A 21,336-nucleotide genomic window follows, 5' to 3' on the forward strand; every position below is an offset into this window, starting at 1 on the left:
TTGGAATAGGAGGCAGACAGCCCCCGTGGCTATTTAGCGGGAAGAATTGCAAGCAGTCCTGCTTGGAAGATACTCAAAGTATGCCACATTTGTGTGCCTCTGCCCTACAAAGACCACTGTCTGTGGACAATTAGCTTTTGATCAGAGAAACACAGCAGCTAAGGGACGTCTCCTCTGAGGCAGGGTATCTGACTCAGACAGAAAAAGAGGCTCTGCATTTTGGATCATGCAAAAACTATGGTTGAGAAGAGCCACCCATAAACTGAGTCATTCAGGATCTTGGCAGCCTTGAACCATAACCAAGGTGCAGTCAGGTCTGGACATGTTTATGGAGCGGTACACGAAGGATTTGTCAGAAACATCTTTTCCTCAGGTATTAGTATTATCAGGTGAATTTACAAAAATGCACAGCAGCATCGTTGAGTGATCTCCCACAGGTTCTTTGGGAAAGAAGAACTGTTAAAAAATGGTACATTACTCCTCAGAAGCGCCAGAGGATGACTCTCTGATTTGTGGTCTCTCTTAGCAAGCATTCCTGGGGGAAACTTGAGAGAGACCATTATGCAAATCTACAGGTGCATGCCAAGACCGAATAAGTGGACTCCTGCCTCCAAGTACTTCAAGATGCCTTTTTCTGCTCCTGATAATGTTCAGACCACAACAAGAGGAGCCCGGCCAGGAACATGCGGGCGCATTGCTGAGGGCTGTGCATGTGCACGGCCTACAAGCAAAGCAATCAAAAATTAATTTCACTTGACGAGTCCTTTTTTCATAAAATGTACGAATCTGGCAGGAAGCACCACTGTAAGAGCAACCGTGTAAAACCACTGTCACTAGATAAGAAAGCATTGTTTTTCCTTTTACTTAAAGCAAGTATTAGTGTATTCCATACAGAGGAACTTTTAAAAGATTGATTTAATTAGGCCTTAACCTCATGTGAATAGACTTGGCTTGAATACGTTCCTGAGGTATGTATTGTATGCGTAAGGTAAAAGGCAAAAAAATATCAAATTATTTCTGTGATGTCATTCTGTGTTGAAGAGTTTAAAGTGAGGAGGTTGAGCTGAAGGCAGAAAAGCCCTTTATCTTCCAAGTTGTCCTGTTGGGTGGAAGCATGGTGGAATGCTCCTGTCATTTTTCAGGTCCAATGTGGAACTACTGCCCCCTTGTGACCAACATCTGTACTGTTTGTCACTGATGTCAGGTGTTGTGTTATTTTCCCCATTGATTGTTAAAAACAATCTAGTAAAAAAATCAAAACAGTTGTTTGAGAATGTAAAATTTGTAAAAAAATTATTTGATGTTCTCCGTTGGATAACATTCTGCATAATTCTTCATAATGGTTTTCACCTTCATTATGACAAATATTTCACGGGAAACACCATCAGCTCAAGGAACATGTCTAATTTAAATTCTACCCCCCCAAAAAATGTTAAAAACAATTTATCGGGTGCCACATAGAATTAAGGCCAGTTCATGCCAGCTTATTTTATCTTTTTTCAGGGAGAACTTGATACCAAATCAAACCATTGATATTTCTGAAGGTAGCAGTACATCATAAAATCCCAATACTTGCAACTAGTCTTTTAATAACCCCCCAAATAGTTTTTTTCCTGGCTATTTAATTAATTCTGCCTCCCCCCCCAAAAAAGGACTTTAAATAAACGGTCAGTGTAAAGGTGTGAAGTGAGACTAATCTAAGACCAAGTTAAACTCTAGTCCAAGCTCCAGACTTGTAAGACTATGATGTGTAAAAACACAATGACAATGGGCATTCACTTAAGGGGGAAAAAAAAAACATTTTTTTTATTCCCATAAACAGATGATCTGCAATACAGAAACCCTAAAACATTCTTCAAGACTTGCCAATCAAAAAATGGAAGAAAAAGCAATAAAACACTCCAGTGTCAGAGTAGGCAATTGTTTCATGATCTACATTGCAAAAATTTACAGGTTACACTCCAGCTATTTATCTAGAAATTCTAACATGAATCAGAGTAGTAGATGGCAAATAAAGGCTTCAAACAACTGCAAGACAAACTTCTTTTAAGTTTATAGTGGATTCATTTATTGAGTTCAAATAATGTGTTTAAGCTGCGTTTTATTTCCCTCTGGTAAATGTCATATATCGTAATGGTGGTAAAAAGCGGAAAAAAAACAGCACTAAATTTTCCACTCTTCTTATCCCCAGTAAACACAACCCAAACAAATACAGAACCATAAACCTACTTACAAACCCTTGACACCTTAAAAAGACCAGCTAAAGTTCATTGCGTGGTGTTAGCTTTGGTGGGCTAACATAAGAAATCACAAAATGACAGACTGTCATAATGTTTAATGCCTTTCAGCAGGCAAACTCCCCATGTCGAATCTCTTGGGGGACAACTGTGAGAATAGGAGTAAGAAGAACTACATTCAGAGTGCCCTGTGGTCATTACACGCATATACTCAAATTACAAGCAGTTTCTGAGATGACAGGACTGCCTTTTATGCTCAGCAAACAGCTGAAAGGCAGAACATACTATTACAAACAGCTAATGAAGTTGTAAACTCAACACAAAAGGAATGGCTACATACCTATGAAATAAAGTATGCAGACAAAACTAACTGCATTAAAACAGTTTAACGATAACATACAGAAGAGAAAATGTGTGTGAAACATGCATCAGTACACTTACGATGTGAGATCATATGGTTGTACAGTGAGGGCTGGCATGAGGCGATGGACAAACCAAGTGCATGTTTTGCCATGACTGTGCATGAACACACCTGTAAAAGACAGGTGCATAGGACATTCTGAGGTAAGCCCATAAAAGGCTGTGGATGAAAACGTTCAAGATATACAACAACTTGTTTTTCAGGAGCTCTCCCAACATTTACACTCAAACAACACATCCAGTTAACCTTGCATGAAAGATAATGTATAGACATATTACTATTTACTTTGTCTATGTCTTCCCAGAGCACCTGCCCAGATACAATCAGAGGCAATGGACATGAATAAGGCAGGTTAAAAAAAACAACAAAAAACATTAATTGACTCCTGTAGGCAAATATATTTTATGCAGTATGGTTAAACACGAATATCCTTAAGACAGAATAAGTTAAAACATGTATAAACAATAGAAATGACTCAGCTTCTTAAAAAAAAACCAAAAAAAACATTCATCTCTGACAAAAAAAGCTCTCAACCAATAGAACATGCAACAATTACACACCAAATCCCTTCTACTTAAATGTCAACTCAAAGGGTATATCATGAAAACCAATATATACACATCAGTATGTAAAAGTACTGAAATAAAAGATATTTCATATTTACATACACACATCAGTCCCTGATCAATTAAGGCCAAAGTGCTTTAGATGCACATATCACCCACATGGTGTGTAGGTCTCTGTTGCAATTAAGTGTTCCTCAGTTTGCAAAATGCAAAAGTAGCAGTTTATACAGTGATACTCAAGGCCTTTGCACTAGTGTAATTTATCTTTGAAATATATAAAACTAAACAAACTTCAGCATTAAAGAACAAAACCAGCCCAAACTTCATAGTTTAAAGTAACACTTTAGACAAAGGCCCGACTTTTTACATACATACAGTGACTCTCATTTTTCTTATGACTGAGTCCTGATTCTAGCCCTGTTGATCTAGGACTTTCTGTGACACCGACTCATCCTGAGTCTTTAGGAGGAGCCTGGATCATCTTCTTCAAAGAACCTAAGCTGTTAAATGCGGATGACTTCAGGGAAAACGACCACTGGGAGCAATGACAGTTCCTCGGTGTCCGGGTAGAACCACAGCCTCAGTGATCGAGAATTCAGAGCATGCCGAACCCCTCACTGCCCTCACTGATGGCCAGCTTCAGCATTTTGTGCAGCTCCTCGTAAGAATCATAGGATGGGAGGCACAGCTGGTTAAAACTAAAAGAAAATAAAGCCCCACAGTTAGGTGTTGTTTACAATGAGACAGAGCATTCATATAGCTTGACATTTGTTTACCACGACAAATACAATGAGCCGCTGTCTTGAAACTAAGAGCAAGTGGTTTGCAAAGATTTACTCTTTTCTTGAACATGACCATTGCACTCATGTGTTGGACAAAACCTGCTGTACCGGCGGCCATCTTGCTCACATTCATACATATTCATTTACTGATGAGAAGGCATCCAACAATAATCCAGTAGCACTTAGGGGCTACAGATCCTGCTCAAGGACACAGTCTGTTGTAATCAGACCAGTAGGTCATTTCATGGCAGACATTTTGATTTGTCAAAGCAGGAAAAGCACAGTCGGGTATCATTACCCAAATAATGGCTGAGTTCACATAGGCTGCATCGGACCCAGGTCACTTGTTTGTGTAAGTTCTCCTGCTAATAAGGCTCAGTGCGACATTAAATTGAATTGAATTGAGCCTGTCTTATGTTCAAGTTTACACCTGCACTTGCACTGCTTTGACATTCCAAAATGTCTGCTGAACAGATAAGCAATTGCTTTTCACAGCGCTGTGCATACGGGACTGCATTTATGCATTGGAAGCAGATATGTTCTTTTCCAGTATGGTTTTCCAGCTTGCTGCTTTAACATTGTGGTGCGCAATGTAAAGAGTCTTTTCTGTTCAAAGCAAATCACTGAAATCAAAGTAAAAATCTAAACAAAACAAGTACAAACTGAGCACTGTTGATATCAGGGCCAAAACAATGCCCTAATGTATTTTCATAGGTATTATTTACACAAACTCTGAATATCATTCCCTGAGAAACACTGTACAGCTGTTTTAAGAAAAAGGTAATTTGTGAGGTAGCCTTTATCCTTAAAAATCAAAGGGTAGAGCGCTGACGACCATGCATACAGTGGGCAATGTCTTCAACAGGGTGGTGGGGTGGTTTGTCACTTTGAGGGATTTGCAGAAGAAAAAAAAGACAAAATATTTTATAAAATATTTTATCTTCTAGCAAACTTCTGCCAGTTTCCTACATACCAGGTGTGTGCAGTGGGCAAGGTGCTGTGTGTAGGGGCAGCAATTATCTGGAAAGAGGGACAAAGAGTGTTGAAACCTCCTGGAGGGAGCTGGGAGGAGCCTGTGGTGAACTGCAAAAGACGAGCCAACTCCTCTTGGGTGAAGCTGGACACCACTGCCCAGAACCACTTCATAACCTGAGGCAAAAAAAAAAACAAAAAAACATCACCACCTTCAGACATTTTCATTAGCACTAACGGGCAAATGCCACGACTCACTTTCTCTCTGAAGTGCCATGATCCTCCGACAATCACAGCGTGGGCCTTGAAGTCCTGCACATTTATATTACCGGTGCCACACATTAACAGCTAGGAGGACAGAATGCAAACATTATTATATCTTAAAACAACAAGAGGTACAGTTTCAGTCCAATTATCGCACATACCTCTAGCTCATTCTCGTCGAATATGGCTAGCAGATTTTCTGGAACCAGTTCATTCAGACCTGCAATTCATCAAGATATTAAACAATTGTGTACATAGCTGAGATTGTGAATAAGGCTGCAGCTGTGCCTTGCTTTACCTTTCAGGAAGTGTTCCACTTCGTCCCTTACCTGACTGGCCAGCCTGTACTGAGCCAGCAGGTTGAGATAATGCATCTTATTATCATTGGTAACACTAATCTGGGCTCCACCTGATATCAGCTCCACCACCTCAAAAAACAAAGACATGATTTGAATACAGTAAAATTTAATCTTAATCAGAAATGAAGGAACATTGAAATTAGTAGTTGAATGACTGTCAGTCTTACATTTCATGTGAGATAACCGGTAATTAAACAGTCTAAGTATATAAGGTGCCATGCATACATATTTAAATTCCTAAAATCAACTTGATACTGTTGCAACTTGGGGAGTTAAGAGTCAAAGTTTAAATAAAGGGCCAAAAATGCAGAAATCTTCTGGTCCACCTTTAATTAAAGGCATCACAGCTCCACAAAGAATAAAGAGCTTCTTGCCAAAAAAGCAATATGGTTTCTTTTGTTTGGTTTATCAACTTTGAAAATTACATCATGGATAAAAGGGGAGGTCCCTTCCAATGTGTTGCCTCACCTTCTCCAGCTGCCCAGACTTGCTGTATTTCTCTTCAGCAAACACCAGGTCCATTTCACTCACGTCATTGTTTAGGATAAAGCACACTTTAGTTTTGTAGAACTCCTGGTCATCTGTCTCAAAGTACTGCGTGTGGAAAATAATGGGAAGTTATGTTTTTAAATAAACACAGCCCTTCATCTCCTCAGTGGAAGGACAGAGAGAGGACTGGGTCGGCTTTCATTCTGTGCTTTGAAATTTTAGCAACTTGGGTAAAGAGGCCAGTGAACCGGCTTGTTCTTTATAAATACACTAATGCAAAGATACAAATCAGGTTTCTTGGCTGGAAAGGAACATTGGAGGCCAGCTGACACATAAAAGTAAACAATGAAAACAGGCGCTCATCTTTCCATGGGAATGTACTGTGTTCCATACCTTGTAGTTCATCCTAAGGCCAATAATTTGGGCCAGGAAGGAGCGTGTAAATCGTGCTCGGACCAGCTGTTTGTAAGCTCCACCCAAAGCAGACTCGTACAAGCATTTCCCTACGATGCGCCCAGCAAACTCATACATTTTCAGACGCAGATGGGGGGGTCGGACTGCATTTGGGTGCACCTGATGAGTCAAGAGTAAGTTGCTGTTATTAATATGCTGTCGTCAAAAGGGACAAAAGTTAGGATAAAAGATGGTTTAAACCTTACAAGGCCTTGGTTGTTGTCACTAAAGCGAGTGAAAAGCTGGTTTGAGGTGTCAAAGAGGGTCTTGCAGATCAGCTCAAACCATTCCCTGCGTGGTCCTCCCCAGTCCAGAGCTGCAAAGCACACATTAGAGCGGCATAATCACTTTGTCAGACTCCTATTATGAAACATCTGCAAAAGATTTACTCGGATGTTTGATAGTAAGTACGAGTGCAGTCCTCACTACGCAACATCTAATACTTAGAGTGTTAAGATCAAAGTAATGGAACCAACTCAAGTTGTACTGAAAAGCTTACCTTCTTCATCCTGAAACACCACCTCGAAGTTCTTACTCCAGTCTGACACAGAGAAATTTCTTGTTGCCTTCAGGGACTGGGTGAAAGTGATGCATAAAATGTCATTTGGAAAAAAAACATTGGCAACACATCATTGTATTACATATTGATTGGACAATCTCTAGGAAAATACTCACTGAGTCTAGAATTGAGTGCCGGCTGATTTTTAGGCAGGTCTTGGTGCGAGGTCTTTTGGAGTGAATATGCCTGAGTTCACGTTGAAAAAAGTTCACCTTATCTTGGAATGTTTCTGAGCCGCCTGTAAAGAATTTCATCAGCTTACAGATCCCACTGACCAGGATCCACTCAAAAGTCATTCAATTCAGCCTATTTCAACTTTTTAAAGAAAACATGGTTATAAAACTAGAATACATACCAATATTTTTGTGCAAGAATCGGATGAAGGTCGCAGCCATGATGTTCCTGTCTTTACAGCTAAGCTCCACCGGAGGCTGTATCCCATCATCCACCACCAAAGTCAGGTACTTGTGAACAGGGTCAGGACCATGATAGGTAAACTGAAATAACAGCAGCAAAACCTGTCAACATCAGAGTTTGGACCGAACTGTTTTTTAAAGTTTAGCAGGGTTTGCTTACCTTCGTTCCTGGACAAACTCGAAAGGTGAAAAGGCGCCACGGAATAATTTTCAGGTAGAACTCCTTCACAGATAGTTGCTGTTTGATGGAAGAGTCTAAGTCAACGTTTGCTTTTCAAGGAAACCCAATTTACCTGATATTCAATTTTAAACAAATGAGTTCAACTGGACACTCTTATTTACCTTAATTAACCTAGCTCATTTGGTATCATAAACTGAAATAACTGTGTTTTATGACCTGTATATTGATTATCCTGATTTCAAAGTGGAAGCTATTCTCAATTTTCTTTACTAACAATTATCCAAGCATAGAGTATATAAGTCAAAAAAGCAGCTCACTCATTTTTGATCTTTTATTAAGGTCTATTTTCAAATATAGATTTTAAGCAACAAAAGCAGCTTTTGGTAGAGAGTTCATGCCCTTTGGTGAAGGTTATTCTATAGACATTCAAATTGTTGACTGCTCACAGCAGCATCTATTTTTTCTAATGTCAGTGTCTGAATTCAATTTTATTGGCTAATGCACCTGAACAATATTAGCAGTATTCTCACTGGAACAATTCAATTAAGATCCATAAAATTCTGGACCTGCAACATGTCTCTCAAATACAAAATCTTCTTTGGTCAAACATTCACGGTCCCAACTTAGGGGGAAGTACATACGTGCCTTTGGTGATATGTAACAGTAGACCTTTTTTGGTTTCTTGACTTTTTCAGGTTGTCCTTCCACAGGGGAGTCATGCTCGTCCTCCTCATCTCCCATAGAGGGCCTCCTCTGAGGAGCCAGCAGAGAGGAGGCTGGAAATTGCCAAGAGGAGCTGCTGTAGTTCCCGCTGCTGTAAAGGTATGCCTCAAAGTAGATGCTTATACCTGGAGTGGACACGTTTTTCTCCACACAAGCCTTCTCATTCTCTGCAAGAGGTAGTATGAGAATTATACTTTAGAACAAAATGTACACTAGAAGTAGACAGCTGTATATTAAAGAAAAACTACAACAAAATTATTACATATCTTACGATATAAATATCCATCCACATATCTATACAAAGATGTAAACCATAATTTCTGGACGATAAGCCGCGACTTTTAACACTTAATCAACGATCAGGCGAATAGATGGATTTTTTTTTTCCATTGGGGGAGGGGGGAGGGGGGCGAGCTTCACGCCGCTGAAACATTTATCCGGGAAATTCTGAGCCCGTTCAACTCCAACACCGAAGAAGACGACAGACATTTTCAGTGCGCAGGAGGAAGCCCAAGATAGTGATAGCTTAGCCAGTGCGGCTTGCTTATATTGAGGTTTCGCTCAATAGTCAGGAAATTACAGTAGTTTTATAATTGGCATATGCTACCTGCTGTAACTACGGTTTTACAATATTGAAAAAAAATACTATAGACCACAAACACTGGGACTTCAAAGACATCAAAACTGGGAAAACTATCCCCTATCAAAACTAGCACATGAAATTTGCTTACCACTGAGAACAATAATGTCAAATTCCCCATTGCTGAGTGGCTGATCTTTGTAGGAAATGCAAGCTCTGAAGCAGCCAGTCTTCTTCAGGGTCAGTCTCAGCAACACTTGACACTGAAGCTTGTTGAGTGAAACTGACTTACTGTAATAATCCTCCAGACTATCATCATCTGCTGTGCCAACCTGTCAAAACATAGCTTGGGTCAGAATCTTCCCATTTAAAGGAACCATTCATTCTTTAAAAAATGCAACTTCAATTTGGAAAACATTTCCTTTTTGGGATAGTAACATTTTAAATAATAATAATATTTTAAATATACCAAATATTTTAAAATAATAAAATAAGAAACAGTAGACAAAGTGTTTGCTCCCATACTGAGTTCACGTGGATACTGTAGTTGGCCTCATCTGTGAGAGATGAGGAGTTACTGGTTGGGTTTCCATATTCATCCCTGGGCTCGATCTGCAATGTGTGCTGCTGGCCATGTGTTAGCACCAAGGTAGAGAAATGATAGGTTATCTTGGTCTTGGATGGGACAACTGTACCTGAAGTAAAGCAAAAACAGAAATATACATTCCCAGTCAAAGTTAATATTTTACTTTGTAAGACAGATACATACTTTTCAGTTCAAGGACTACATGCACAAACACATAATGCATTCCATATACCTGGCTGGAAAATTTTGTAATAAGGGCTGTAAGCCACATTGAGGCCACCTAGCTTAACAGCAACCTCATAGCGTCCTGCCTTGCGCACGGTAAAAGCCACTTTAACAACATTGGATTCTGGTTCTTGCAGAACCTCCTGTGTAACAGGGATGTCCAATGCCAGTTCGATGTGGGTGATGTTGACCCTCAATCCAACAGGCCGGTGTGCTGGGAAAGGCTGGCCATTTTTGTAGAACAGCTAAAAAGATAGACAGGTATAATGAATGTAGTGTGTTAGACTGTGGGTACTTGAGCACACATTTCCCTAGTATAATAATAAATAAGTCCTTTCATTCCTTACTATGGCAACTTAGAGAAGTATTACATTTCAGGATATGACACATTACGATAATTACTTGGACTCTGAAGCTCATGGTCTGTCCAACTTCCTGTGGTTCCTTCCAGTCCCATGACACCTTACAGGAACGTGGGTCCAAGTAGTTCCCTCTGACATAGTCATAGATACTGCGGTCACCACGTCGCCCTGGATCCTCATTCTGCAGGAAGCTTACCACCCTTACCGCTAGCTCACAGAGGAACTTAATGGTGAAGATAAACGCTATGATGGAAACAGTAATTCCACCTATAAGAAAGAACCACAGAAATTATTTGACTGATCATGCCTGGAAAACTGACTGTATAACAGCAGTCTGGATGGCACACAACATTGACCAGCCGTAAGTGCATCTGTGCTACCATGACCTCACTACCTCACCCATTCACACGTGTCATCCCCTAACCCCATTGTCTATTTTATCCTAGTTGGTCTCAGCCCATTCGCATCCTACTTATTTTTGTCATGCTTTAGTCACTGTTTATGCTCCTATCCCTGTTGTTGTCATTGTGGTTGTCTATTTTCACCCTTACTGTCCTTTTTTTAAATTTTTCCCCAAAACTGTTGTCCATTCTTATCCTTGATGTTGTTTTTCTCTCTGCTGCCTATTTATTTGTGGATGTCTTTCTAATTGTCTCTCTATTTATATTTATATTCATATTTATTGACACTATAACTGTTATGCTGCTCTGACTAAAAAATTTCCTCTGCGGGAATCAATAAAGTTTATCTTATCTTAAAATACACACACCGAGCAATTAGTGTTGAGACTGGGGATCCAGTATCGTAAAAGATGAATGCTGACAAAAACTGAAGGCATAGAATACACAACAAAGTATATAAATATTCAGATTATTTTGTAAACTCAGAAAAACCTTTTCATCACACATCATACGTTATTCCTCCCAACAGCAAGTGGACACAAAGGTTAGTGGTAAAAACACTTACCAATCACGTAAAACATGAGGTCCCTTATCAAGAAGCACAGTGCCACAGTACAGCCAAATATGAGCGCTCCAGCTGAAAAGACAGTTTGGAGAACTGAATAATTAAACTATAGACAATCCATACTATTTGCCTTAACTTTGCATAGTACAAATCAATTGTATCTAAAAACAAAGCACCGGGCAAGGTCATCAGTACTTTTCCACATAAGCCAAGAAACAGCATGATTTGGAGGGCCAATTTTGCCAATTGGTATGTGACCTGAAACCCTTCATTGTAGAAGAAAAATATTTTCCAGATCATGTATGTAAATGGTGGGTTCAGTGATTTAATAAATCCTACATGTTAAATCAAGTTAAGACAGAATAGAGAATATTTTTAGTCAAAAGAAAAAAAAAAGGCAATTTTGGCCTTTATGGACAGAGAATGCCAAACTTAGCATACAGTATAAAACAATAATCAAATACCCATGACAACAGCAATTAACTTAGCATAAAATATGTGAAAATACATCACAATTACTAATAAAATTAAAAAAAAATAAGAAAAATTGATTTAGTTTGTCAGAATGCAGCACTTGTAGGGAAATGGAAGAGTAAATTATTTTATCACCAATTGACCACTTTTCATTCAGACGCCTCTCAGCAAGGCTGTGCACCAGCCGGATCTCGTAATCTTGGTCACGACTCCTCCTAGAGGTCTGGAGGATTTTGATGCCTGTAGACAACTTGATATAGTCCTCGTAATAGTATCCCCAGGCAGCTAGGGACAGCTGCAGTTCATTGTCAAACTGTGACAGATCATCCAGGCTCATACAACCCAAAGTCTTCAGTCTGTCATGAAAAACAAAACAAAACAAAAAAAAAAAACAAAAGTCAGAGTACATATAGTGACTTACTGAAACTCTAAAATGGTCCAAGGGCAATCTGATGAATTTTGTGTCATCATAAAGTCCTGTGAGTGTAAGTCAAACTGTTTAAAGTAACAGAACTCTTTTGATGACTCAGAAAAACATTACATTTTGCCCCACTCCCCATTAAAAATTACTTGATCTTGCGAATACCATTAGCAATTAAGTGATGCTGTTAGTGTTTGAGTTATAATCAACCTTTGAACTTGAAAAAGACTGGTTAATGGGAGAAGAGGGTGAGACAGTAAAACATTAACTCTCTCCTGCTCTTTCAAACTATGTGTTTCAGACAACAAAAGCCCTTGGCAAAGTTTCTGAAAAATAGGAGAATCAATTATATCCTAAATATCATCGCAATGCTATCAATTTTAGCACAATGTTTGTTTGTCTCATTGATTGTTTTTAACAAATCACAAAAAAGATTACTAAGAACCAATTATACATTTCACTGACAACTGTCTTTCATCATGCCAACACAGCTAAAATCTTAGTGTGTCTCTTCATCTTTGTTGTTTTCAGCTGGTTTCCCTCCAACATTAAAGGGTGTACAGTCTACACCCTTTAAGCTATGCATATGGTCATGGGGGAAGGATATCCCAGGTGTTATCAGGAGAGAGAGGGGTAACAGTTAATCACAGTGACAAATAGGACACAATTGACCACTGATTGACTATTTCAACCATGAAATACAGCATGTAATTTACTATCATCTAGCTGAATTAATCTTGCACTGTGTGACATCATCAACTGTTTAATAATGCTATGATAACAAGTTGCTTATTGTGATCATCAAAATAAATTTGAACTTATAACATCAACAATTACAGTGCATTTCATAAATTTAAGTCGTTGAATTAAAGATTTATATAATTATGCTGGCACTATTCTGTTTTATAGTTAAGTAAATCAGCAGGAATTTTAGGTATAATTATGCTGGCATTATTCTGTTTTATAGTTAAGTAAATCAGCAGGAATTTTAGGTAATATTGGACAGGTTCCCCCAAAAAATGTGATGTGTGTTTGACACCTTAAAAAAAAACACAAGTGACCGTTCTAAAACAGGGAAAACACAGATAACAAATACAACATTAAAATTAAAGTGTACAAAAAATGTACCACATGTGCAAATATCTGCATTACTGCAGGGCCTCACAGAGCTCCCTCTTAAAAGGTTGTTACACTGCATTGACCGCTGTAACACTGCAGCCTCCCCAGCTTTGTGTCAGCAAACTTGCCATGAACATGGGCTGCCCTCTAGTGGACCTAGTAGCCTCCATTGGCCAGCATTTGGCCTTACTATATAATAACAGCAGTATGATTAAAAACATAAAGAAATAAAGAAAACAAAATTATGATTGGCCATAAGGGAATTATTTTTAAAAAAGCTGCTTACATCTGCAGCCTGGATTAACATGATAAAGTTAAGACTTATAATTACTTACTTATGGTAATAGTGCTCCAGGTTCTGGGAGCAAAGCCACTCCTGGAAGGCAAAGTCTCTGAGAAGCTGGATATGGGCCTCTGCAATTTCACTCCAACGCTGCTGTTCCTTCACAACCTCTTCAAGACGACTAAGAACACTCAGACTCAGTTCTTCCAACGTCTGTACATCTAGGTGACATATAGCCAGCCTTTGAAACATCCCCAAGCAACAACAAGGAAGCTCAAAACCGTCTTAAATTCTTACTATGAACTCAAATCAATACTGTTAAGGCTGTGGTGATCATCCATACATTTTACATGAGGCTGAATATTCCATGACCAAATCTTACAAAGTTAGGAACAAGCCAGTTAGCAATATAGTTGCCCTGCACTGTTCTGCGGATCCATTTAAACATGTACTTATCACTGGCTATACTGCCAAAGATTTGTCAAATATTGACCAATCTTATGTTTAGAAAATCCATTCCTGACTAGACAAGGGTTTTCCACCTTGTGTACCCTTGTGCACCCTTTCTCCCACCTGCATACCATCCCTAATGAAAAGGGTTAGACAGGCACAACGACAGCGGTCACTCACTAACCTTCAAACAAATGTCTGTACTGGGAAAGCCTATGTCCTTGGAGCCATTCTTCAATTTGACCTTCTTTGCCTTTCTTCCAGTGTACTTCCCAGAAGAAGATCCACGATACAGAGCAGAAGAGGCAGGTCAGGAAGAAACAGCGGTCCATCAGACCATTTTCCAGCCTTCAATTGGACAGCGTTGCGAGTGGAAAAAAATCAAGTCTCCTGAAAATGGTACATAACAGGTTTGACGAGGGAAAAACATCCAAAACAAAAAACAAACAATGTAAACAATGGCATGAAACGCAATGTGAAAAATCAGCCAGAGACATTAGTTGGGAGATATCAGCTGGTTAATTTTACGGGCAACCCACCACTTAGAACTATGCATTACATGTGTTTTATGTAGAATCGTCATAGAACAGTATAGTTTGACATTCAGCCAGGGCGTTGAGAAAAACGTATAACCTCATTTCCCACAACGCCGCAGATGTTAGTAATGTTTGTCACAGCGACGTATCCAGACGTGCAAGTTGAGACCGGACACACGGACAAATGATATCCGTTGACGCTGTTTACAACACCCGGAAAGCCAACTTACGCATGCAATTTTCAATCAGCTTTAACAAGGCTAAGTGGCAGTTGCCGAAGTGACATGTAAGAATAAGAAAATAGCAGGAGCTCACGATAAAGATAACGACCGCAAGAGCTACAATTCGCGAAACATGGGCGCTAAGACTCGTAGTCGTTAGCATTGCATAGACAAAATGCTACAAGGGAACGAAGCGGGACAAAGATATTAGCTATCACACTTGGCCAACAATGTCCGCGTAATCTCACTGAGCTCCTCTTCCTCTTACGTTAAATATAATAAATACAATCGTGCTAAACAAGTAGTTACAATACATACACATAGGGTAATAACACGTGAATGTAAAAGCATCTTTTAGACGTTGCAACGAACAGCTAATCTACCTTGAACTGAGAGGCAATTGCTTTATTTAACCGGAAAATGCGAAGAATTGTCCACGTTTGATTACGTCACTATTGCGAATGCGCTGTACACGAGGGGAGGCGAAGCAACTCGGAGTCGGCTAAGAAGATACGTTCTCATATTTTTAAACCATGGTATGTGGTCCCGACGTTTTCTTAAGCCCAACCAAATGTTCTTTAACACGTTGGATGCTTTACCGATGAACGTCCGTCTCATCGAACACCCACCAAACCTTTTTGATTTTCCACTGAGCTAACTGTGCTAGCTTAGGCTAATGTTAACTAAACCCTCACCAAAACTACAGTGTCAGAACTAAAAGTTTTTACTACGAGAGGCAATCGTATTCATTGAAAATGTTGCTGTATTTGATAGCTTTAGTCAACCTCATAGTGTTACGACTACAAGTCAATATCCGTAACAGTAGTGTCGAAACTAATTGTTGCGGTGTATCCTAAACGTAGTTTACTTTGTTTTCAACGTCTCCTCGGCTTCTGAAAGGTACGATTTTAAAGTATTAGAATACTGCAAGCATTTTCCCTTTTTATTTCGTTTGTCATTTCAGCCGAAGCAGAAAGCAAAGAAATTTGCAGCAATGAAGAGAATGATCAGTTTGAAAGACCAAAGAATGTGAGTTTGTGGCATTTTTCTTATTTTGTGTTTTTCATATCTAATGTTACCTCTTGACAAACACACATTTTGTTTATCTTGTGCCCCCCCCCCTTTTTTTTCATATGATTTAAACACTCCCTTGACTGGTTTCTGGCTGGATCTTATAATGTGCTTATCAATTTGTTTGTAGAAAAGAGAAAGACCGAGCCAAACCAAAAGAGAAAAAGAAGCATGATCCATCAGAGCTTAAGGAAAGAGAAGTGTAGGTTGACTCTGCCAAAACTTGAATTAAATGTGGAACAATGGTTTAATGCACTTGTAAAATGATATCCTGCTTAATTTGTTCTGTCTATTTTTGCAGGCCCAAGTACCCATCATGCCTGTTCTTCCAGTACAATACCCAGCTCGGCCCGCCATACCACATCTTAGTCGATACCAATTTCATCAACTTCTCTATCAAGGCCAAACTAGACATCGTTCAGTCTATGATGGACTGCCTGTATGCCAAATGTAAGGACCAAGCTGTTATTATATCATTGTTCAGATTTTTGAACCTTATCTTTCAAGTCTGGTCATTCTTATTTACTTATTTTATTGTCAACTCTAAACTCTTATCTCATTATAGTGTCATCACTTTCTTTTTTTTAATCAGCTTTGCCTGTCTTAAAAGAAAAAAAAATAGATGTTGCACTGTTATCTTACTTTGTGATTCTCTTTCACCCGTTATCTTCTCACTGGTGTCTTGTGTTTTCTGTGATGCAAATGTCTTTACATTGAAAGAATATGTTCTGCTGCTTTAGCCTTTTACACTAATCCTATAGCTACTTTACTCAAATGAACCGTATATTACAAGGATTACTGTGTCCAATTCTCAGTTTGTATCTGTATTTCTTATGTACTCTTGACCAAGTACAAAAGCATCCTCATCACTGTATTATCCCAATGTTTTTGCTGCTAATGACATATGTTTCTCCAAACTGTAACACTTTGAGGACCTGGTGGTGATCCCGTTTTTTTCCATTTATGAATGTCATAACAAATTTCAACTCCATTCTATGGCTATGACATTTCAAAAGCTGTCTACCTCCCGATCCAGGTATACCATATATAACAGACTGTGTGATGGCTGAAATTGAAAAGCTCGGTATGAAGTACAGAGTCGCTCTCAGGTACAAGCAATAACACTTCCCATCAGCTCTGTTTTTCTTCCATTGTCTTCCATTCTCTTCCATCTTTCTTGAGCTTCGATCCAATTTTTTACGTTTTTCAGGATAGCAAAGGATCCGAGGTTCGAGCGTCTGCCATGTACGCACAAGGGAACATATGCTGACGACTGTCTTGTCCAAAGAGTTACACAGGTAATGCATTTCAATTTTAAGGAGAAACGCAAGTATTTTTTTTTTTATTCATTCAGTTCATGTCATGATAAAATGTGTCAGAATGGAGATATAATGATATTTAAAGAGTTAACTGACAGATGCAAAAAGGGTGAGGCAATTTCACATTTTGATATATTGAATATCTGAATTTGATTTCCTTAAAAGTGTGATCTGTTTAGAAAAAAAACAGAGAATGCAGATGTCCAAATGATAATTTCATTTGAAATCATACAAAGACCAAATACAAAGAAACCTAATTTATTCTATGAGAAAAATAATTTTGCATGTTTTTTTTGTTTGTTTTTTTTGGTCGTTTTTCTCTCAAATCTATTTCAGGATTGTATCACAATATTTTGAAATTGTACTCTTTTAAGTAATTCAGAGCAACCGCTGGTCATATCTTTTTTTCTCATTAACATTTGATAAGTATCTGGTAATCCACCCTAGGTCAGGGTGGCTTTATAACTTAGCATCAAAACAAGTCTGTTTCAATCATATTGATAAGTCTAGAAAATAGTCACTTTTATTCCTCAGTCATGCCCAAAATGGAATAAAGCAATAGAATACACAATAATCAACCCTTAACAAGAACTTGACATAGTAGTTCATAGAAGGGTCGACCTGTCTGTTTGGGATAAGGCTACAATCGTAGGGGGAGTATTAGGTAAGATGTATTTTTGATGATTCATTTTGTTATTGTACAACTACAGTGCACTTGGTCAATCCAAAATGTTAACAAACCCTCAAATTTGAACATTTAAGTTGTAAAAGTGAAGTTTTGGCTTTCTTGAGAGAATATCTATATGTACACCATTATTAGGCAACCAATAGTGTGCAGAATTATTATTTAACTAAATTAAAAACAAAGATTTTCCCATTTCACTTGTTTATTTTCACCTGTTAGAGTGAGAATAATAAACAAACTCAAAATTTACAAATAAACTTTTCTCAAAAAAAAAAAAAAAAAAAAACCTTGGTGACCAATATAGCCACCCTTCTTTTCGATAACAGTCACAAGCCTTCCATTCACAGAGACAGTTTCTTGATCTGGTCAGAATCAGCCTTTTGTGCAGCCAGAACCACAGCCTCCCAGACACTGTTCAGAGAGGTGTACTGTTTACCTTCACTGTAAATTTTCTGCTTAAAAAGGGCCCAAAATTTCTCAATAGTGCAAAAGTCAGGTGAAGAAGGGGGCCTTGTAATTATTTTTTCATCTTTAAGGCTGTTACTGGCTAACCATGCAATGGAGTACTTTGATGCATGTGATAGAGCGTTGTCTTTCATAAAAATCAGTCTTCTTGAAAGATGCAGACTTTTTCTGTACCACTGCTGGAAGAATGTGTCTTCTAAAAATTGGCAGTAGGTCTGAGAATTGATTTTGAGTCAATTTTTCAATCCGAAAAGGTCCAATGAGTTCATCTTTAATAATACCTGCCCACACCAGTACCCCACCTCCACCGTGCCGGCATCTGAGTTGAGCTGGAGCGCTGTGTCCGTGTCTGATCCAGCCACGGGCCCATCCATCTGGTCTGTCAAGAGTCACTCTCATCTAATAAATCCACAAAACCTTTGAAAAATCTGTCTTCAGATATTTCTTGGCCCATTGTTGACATTTCAACTTTGTTTCTTGTTCAGAGGTGGCCGGGTTTCAGTCTGTCTTACCTTGGCCTTGTCTCTGAAAACTGAACACCTCTTACTTCTTGACACTCCAGGTAGGTTGTAGTTGTGGAATATGGCAGCACTGGAGGATAATGGGTTCCTGGTAGCTTCATGTTTGATTCTGATCAATTCATTGGAGGTTAATTTGTGTGTTCTCGACACGTTTCCTATAACCTTCTTGACTGTTTACAACAAACAGTTTGATGGTTCTGTGATCACAGACCGATAGCTTAGATATTTCAAGAGTGCTGCATCCCTCTGAAAGACTTTTACACTTTGACTTTTCAGAGTCACTTAAATGTCTTTTTTGGTCAATTTTTCCTTTATTTTGCAAATTTGATATAGAGTTTTGATCTCCTTAGGCCTTCGTCCCTTGTTACACAAAACACATCACCTGATATGCATTAAATCCAATAAGCATTCAAGTTTATACAGCTTGGAGTTGCACATTATGGATAAAATTATGATATGGTCAAAATAATTACTTGCCTCATAATTGTGCACATAGTGTATATAAATTATAAATTAAACATAAAAAAGAACAAAGAAGTAGCTTCATAGTCTTACATACAGCTCAATTATGTTTTCAAGGTATCAGACTGCAGCAAGTTAATAACAATTTTTGTAATAACAAGGCTCACTTCTGGTGTTCATCATGGTATATAATTTTCCTCAAATCTTTCTTGCCAGCAAAACAATCAATTCAGTTGAGTACAATCCACCAAGAAATAACAACCAATTACATTTTACAATTTTACTGCTATTATAAATATATTGTAGGCCATCGATTCATTGTATTATACTTGTACTAATGAGCTAAAATATATATCTTTGAATAAAGTTTGACCTATTATGTCCGGTAACATTAAAGTTGTCAAGGGAGGAAAATAATTCTAGCCCTAGCGTCTCAGAAAAATGTTTCAGTGCTGAAAACAAGGGCACTGAAAGGGTTCTGAGATAGGAAGGGTCATTTTGTGATCAAACTGCAGATGTGTTTTCTGGATTAAAGACCAACTGTTTTTTTCAATCATGGACTTGTATGTCAATGATTCATGATCGATTTGGATTGTGAATTGTTGTTACACACGAGAGGGTTGCAAATTGTTTTAACTTAAAATATGATCTACATTATCAGATGTTATTGGCTATGTATTTTTTAAGTTATTTCCCTACACCTGTAATGAATCGCATTAATGGTTTCGAGATTTTAAAACCTATCTATCCGTGTATGTATGTGTTCAAGGATTCAAAGAACTTTAATTGTCATACCAGCACACCTTACAGTATGTGGTACGAAATTGTACCCAGGTCCGGTTCAAGCCATAAAAAGAAAAATAAATAGAAGGGAAAAACAGGAGCAAAATGTCAGCATGGAAACATGTAAGAGTGACAGTTTAGTCATGGTAAAGTTGGACCCGTTTGGACTAAATTTACCTGTAAAGCAAGAGGGTTAGTTTTGCATTACTATTTAAAGTCTCCCCCCTTCATTCCACCAGGGGGGAGGAGAACTGTAGCAATGAGTCGAACATGCATCAATAGCAAAGAATTCAGCAAGCTCTATAAAACATCACTTGAGCATAGTCTGGGTTTCAGTTGTGAATAAAGAATACAAATAAGAACAACTTTATTTATCCCAAAGGAAGTTGTGCCAGAGTTTCAAGTAAAACATAACAATAATAGACAATAGTAGGAAGGAAGGAGAATAAGAAATACAAAGAAAATATAAAGTGTCAAAGTTATAAAGCTATAAAGTGTTTAAGGTTTAAAAAGTACAAAGATTTGAATATTCCCTTCGGCTGAAGGAAGAGGAATCAAAAAGTCTGATAGCCTCAGGTAGGAAGGCTGTGAAACTGCTGGCAATGCTGTAGTCATTGCCTCTTCATGGAGTGTAAAAATTCTATGTGGCACTACTCGTTTAGCTTAACCCTAAGCTGACATACAGTACCTTAAAAAAATACATGAATTATTTTTCCCCCAGCATAAATGTTACATCCTGGCAACCGTGGATAGAGACTTGAAGAGAAGGGTCAGGAAGATCCCAGGAGTTCCTATCATGTACATCTCCAACCACAGGTGATGTGTTCAAGATTCAACATTCTTTTCCTTTTTCTTAAAAAGTAAGGTAAAACGTATCCAGTCGTAAAACATAATTGAACATTTTTACTTCTTTTGAATACAGGTACAACATTGAAAGGATGCCTGATGATTACGGAGCACCCAGATTTTAATTTAAGCACAAATGTGCTGGACTAGTTTTCTTTTTTTCTTTTTTTTTTTTGAAATGTTGGAAAACTGGTTCATCGAAATTGTGAAACCAGATGTAAATAAACCAGATGTAAACTGTTTTGTTCAATTGACTCTTCTCAGTCTCTGCTTATAATGATACCTTAAATGGCAACCAACTCCTAGTTATTACTGCTGTATGATTGAGTAACCTTTGCAATTTTCCATGTACTATACAGGTCTCAATTTATGTGCTGGGGTGATTCCCTAACCTATTATTATTATTAATGCTAAGGAGGACATGTGTCTGGTATGATTATTACATGCTCATTGTTGAGTTTTCTTTGTAAACATTGAATCTATTCATTTCTATAATTGTGAATGTGTGATGTAAAAGTCATTGCATCGTTAATAACATG

The 21,336-nt window shown here is 38.3% G+C and overlaps 2 protein-coding genes across 4 annotated transcripts; one reads left to right on the plus strand and one right to left on the minus strand.

Moving 5' to 3' along the window:
* Positions 1–1,783: 1,783 nt before the first annotated feature.
* arel1 (apoptosis resistant E3 ubiquitin protein ligase 1) lies at positions 1,784–15,078 on the minus strand. 2 transcript variants are annotated; one of them, XM_086149181.1, is made up of 22 exons: positions 15,029–15,078; positions 14,073–14,278; positions 13,491–13,659; positions 11,751–11,971; positions 11,142–11,213; positions 10,216–10,442; positions 9,821–10,058; positions 9,528–9,697; positions 9,154–9,334; positions 8,345–8,589; positions 7,679–7,756; positions 7,458–7,599; positions 7,219–7,340; positions 7,043–7,118; positions 6,750–6,859; positions 6,484–6,663; positions 6,070–6,195; positions 5,541–5,670; positions 5,404–5,462; positions 5,237–5,326; positions 4,980–5,155; positions 1,784–3,922 (listed from the first exon to the last, which is right to left on the minus strand). In XM_086149181.1, exons 2-22 carry the CDS (start codon positions 14,218–14,220, stop codon positions 3,820–3,822), a joined length of 3,063 nt encoding a protein of 1,020 aa, XP_086005307.1. In that variant the 5' UTR covers positions 14,221–14,278; positions 15,029–15,078; the 3' UTR covers positions 1,784–3,819. The 2 variants fall into 2 exon arrangements, with proteins under 2 accessions (XP_086005307.1, XP_086005318.1); XM_086149192.1 differs by lacking the exon at positions 15,029–15,078 and adding an exon at positions 14,964–15,020.
* Positions 15,039–21,195, plus strand: fcf1 (FCF1 rRNA-processing protein). Of its 2 annotated transcripts, XM_086149215.1 has the most exons (8): positions 15,039–15,181; positions 15,610–15,674; positions 15,847–15,918; positions 16,018–16,166; positions 16,753–16,825; positions 16,927–17,014; positions 20,673–20,767; positions 20,874–21,195. In XM_086149215.1, the coding sequence occupies exons 1-8, from the start codon at positions 15,179–15,181 to the stop codon at positions 20,920–20,922; spliced, it is 594 nt and encodes a 197-aa protein (XP_086005341.1). In that variant the 5' UTR covers positions 15,039–15,178; the 3' UTR covers positions 20,923–21,195. The 2 variants fall into 2 exon arrangements, with proteins under 2 accessions (XP_086005341.1, XP_086005349.1); XM_086149223.1 differs by lacking the exons at positions 20,673–20,767; positions 20,874–21,195 and adding an exon at positions 18,440–20,665.
* The last annotated feature ends 141 nt before the right edge of the window (positions 21,196–21,336 follow it).

This window comes from Fistularia commersonii, chromosome 1 (assembly GCF_037954325.1).
Source record: "Fistularia commersonii isolate RoL2024-O1a breed Wild chromosome 1, RoL_Fcom_v1.0, whole genome shotgun sequence".
In the NCBI taxonomy this organism is placed as follows: domain Eukaryota; kingdom Metazoa; phylum Chordata; class Actinopteri; order Syngnathiformes; family Fistulariidae; genus Fistularia; species Fistularia commersonii.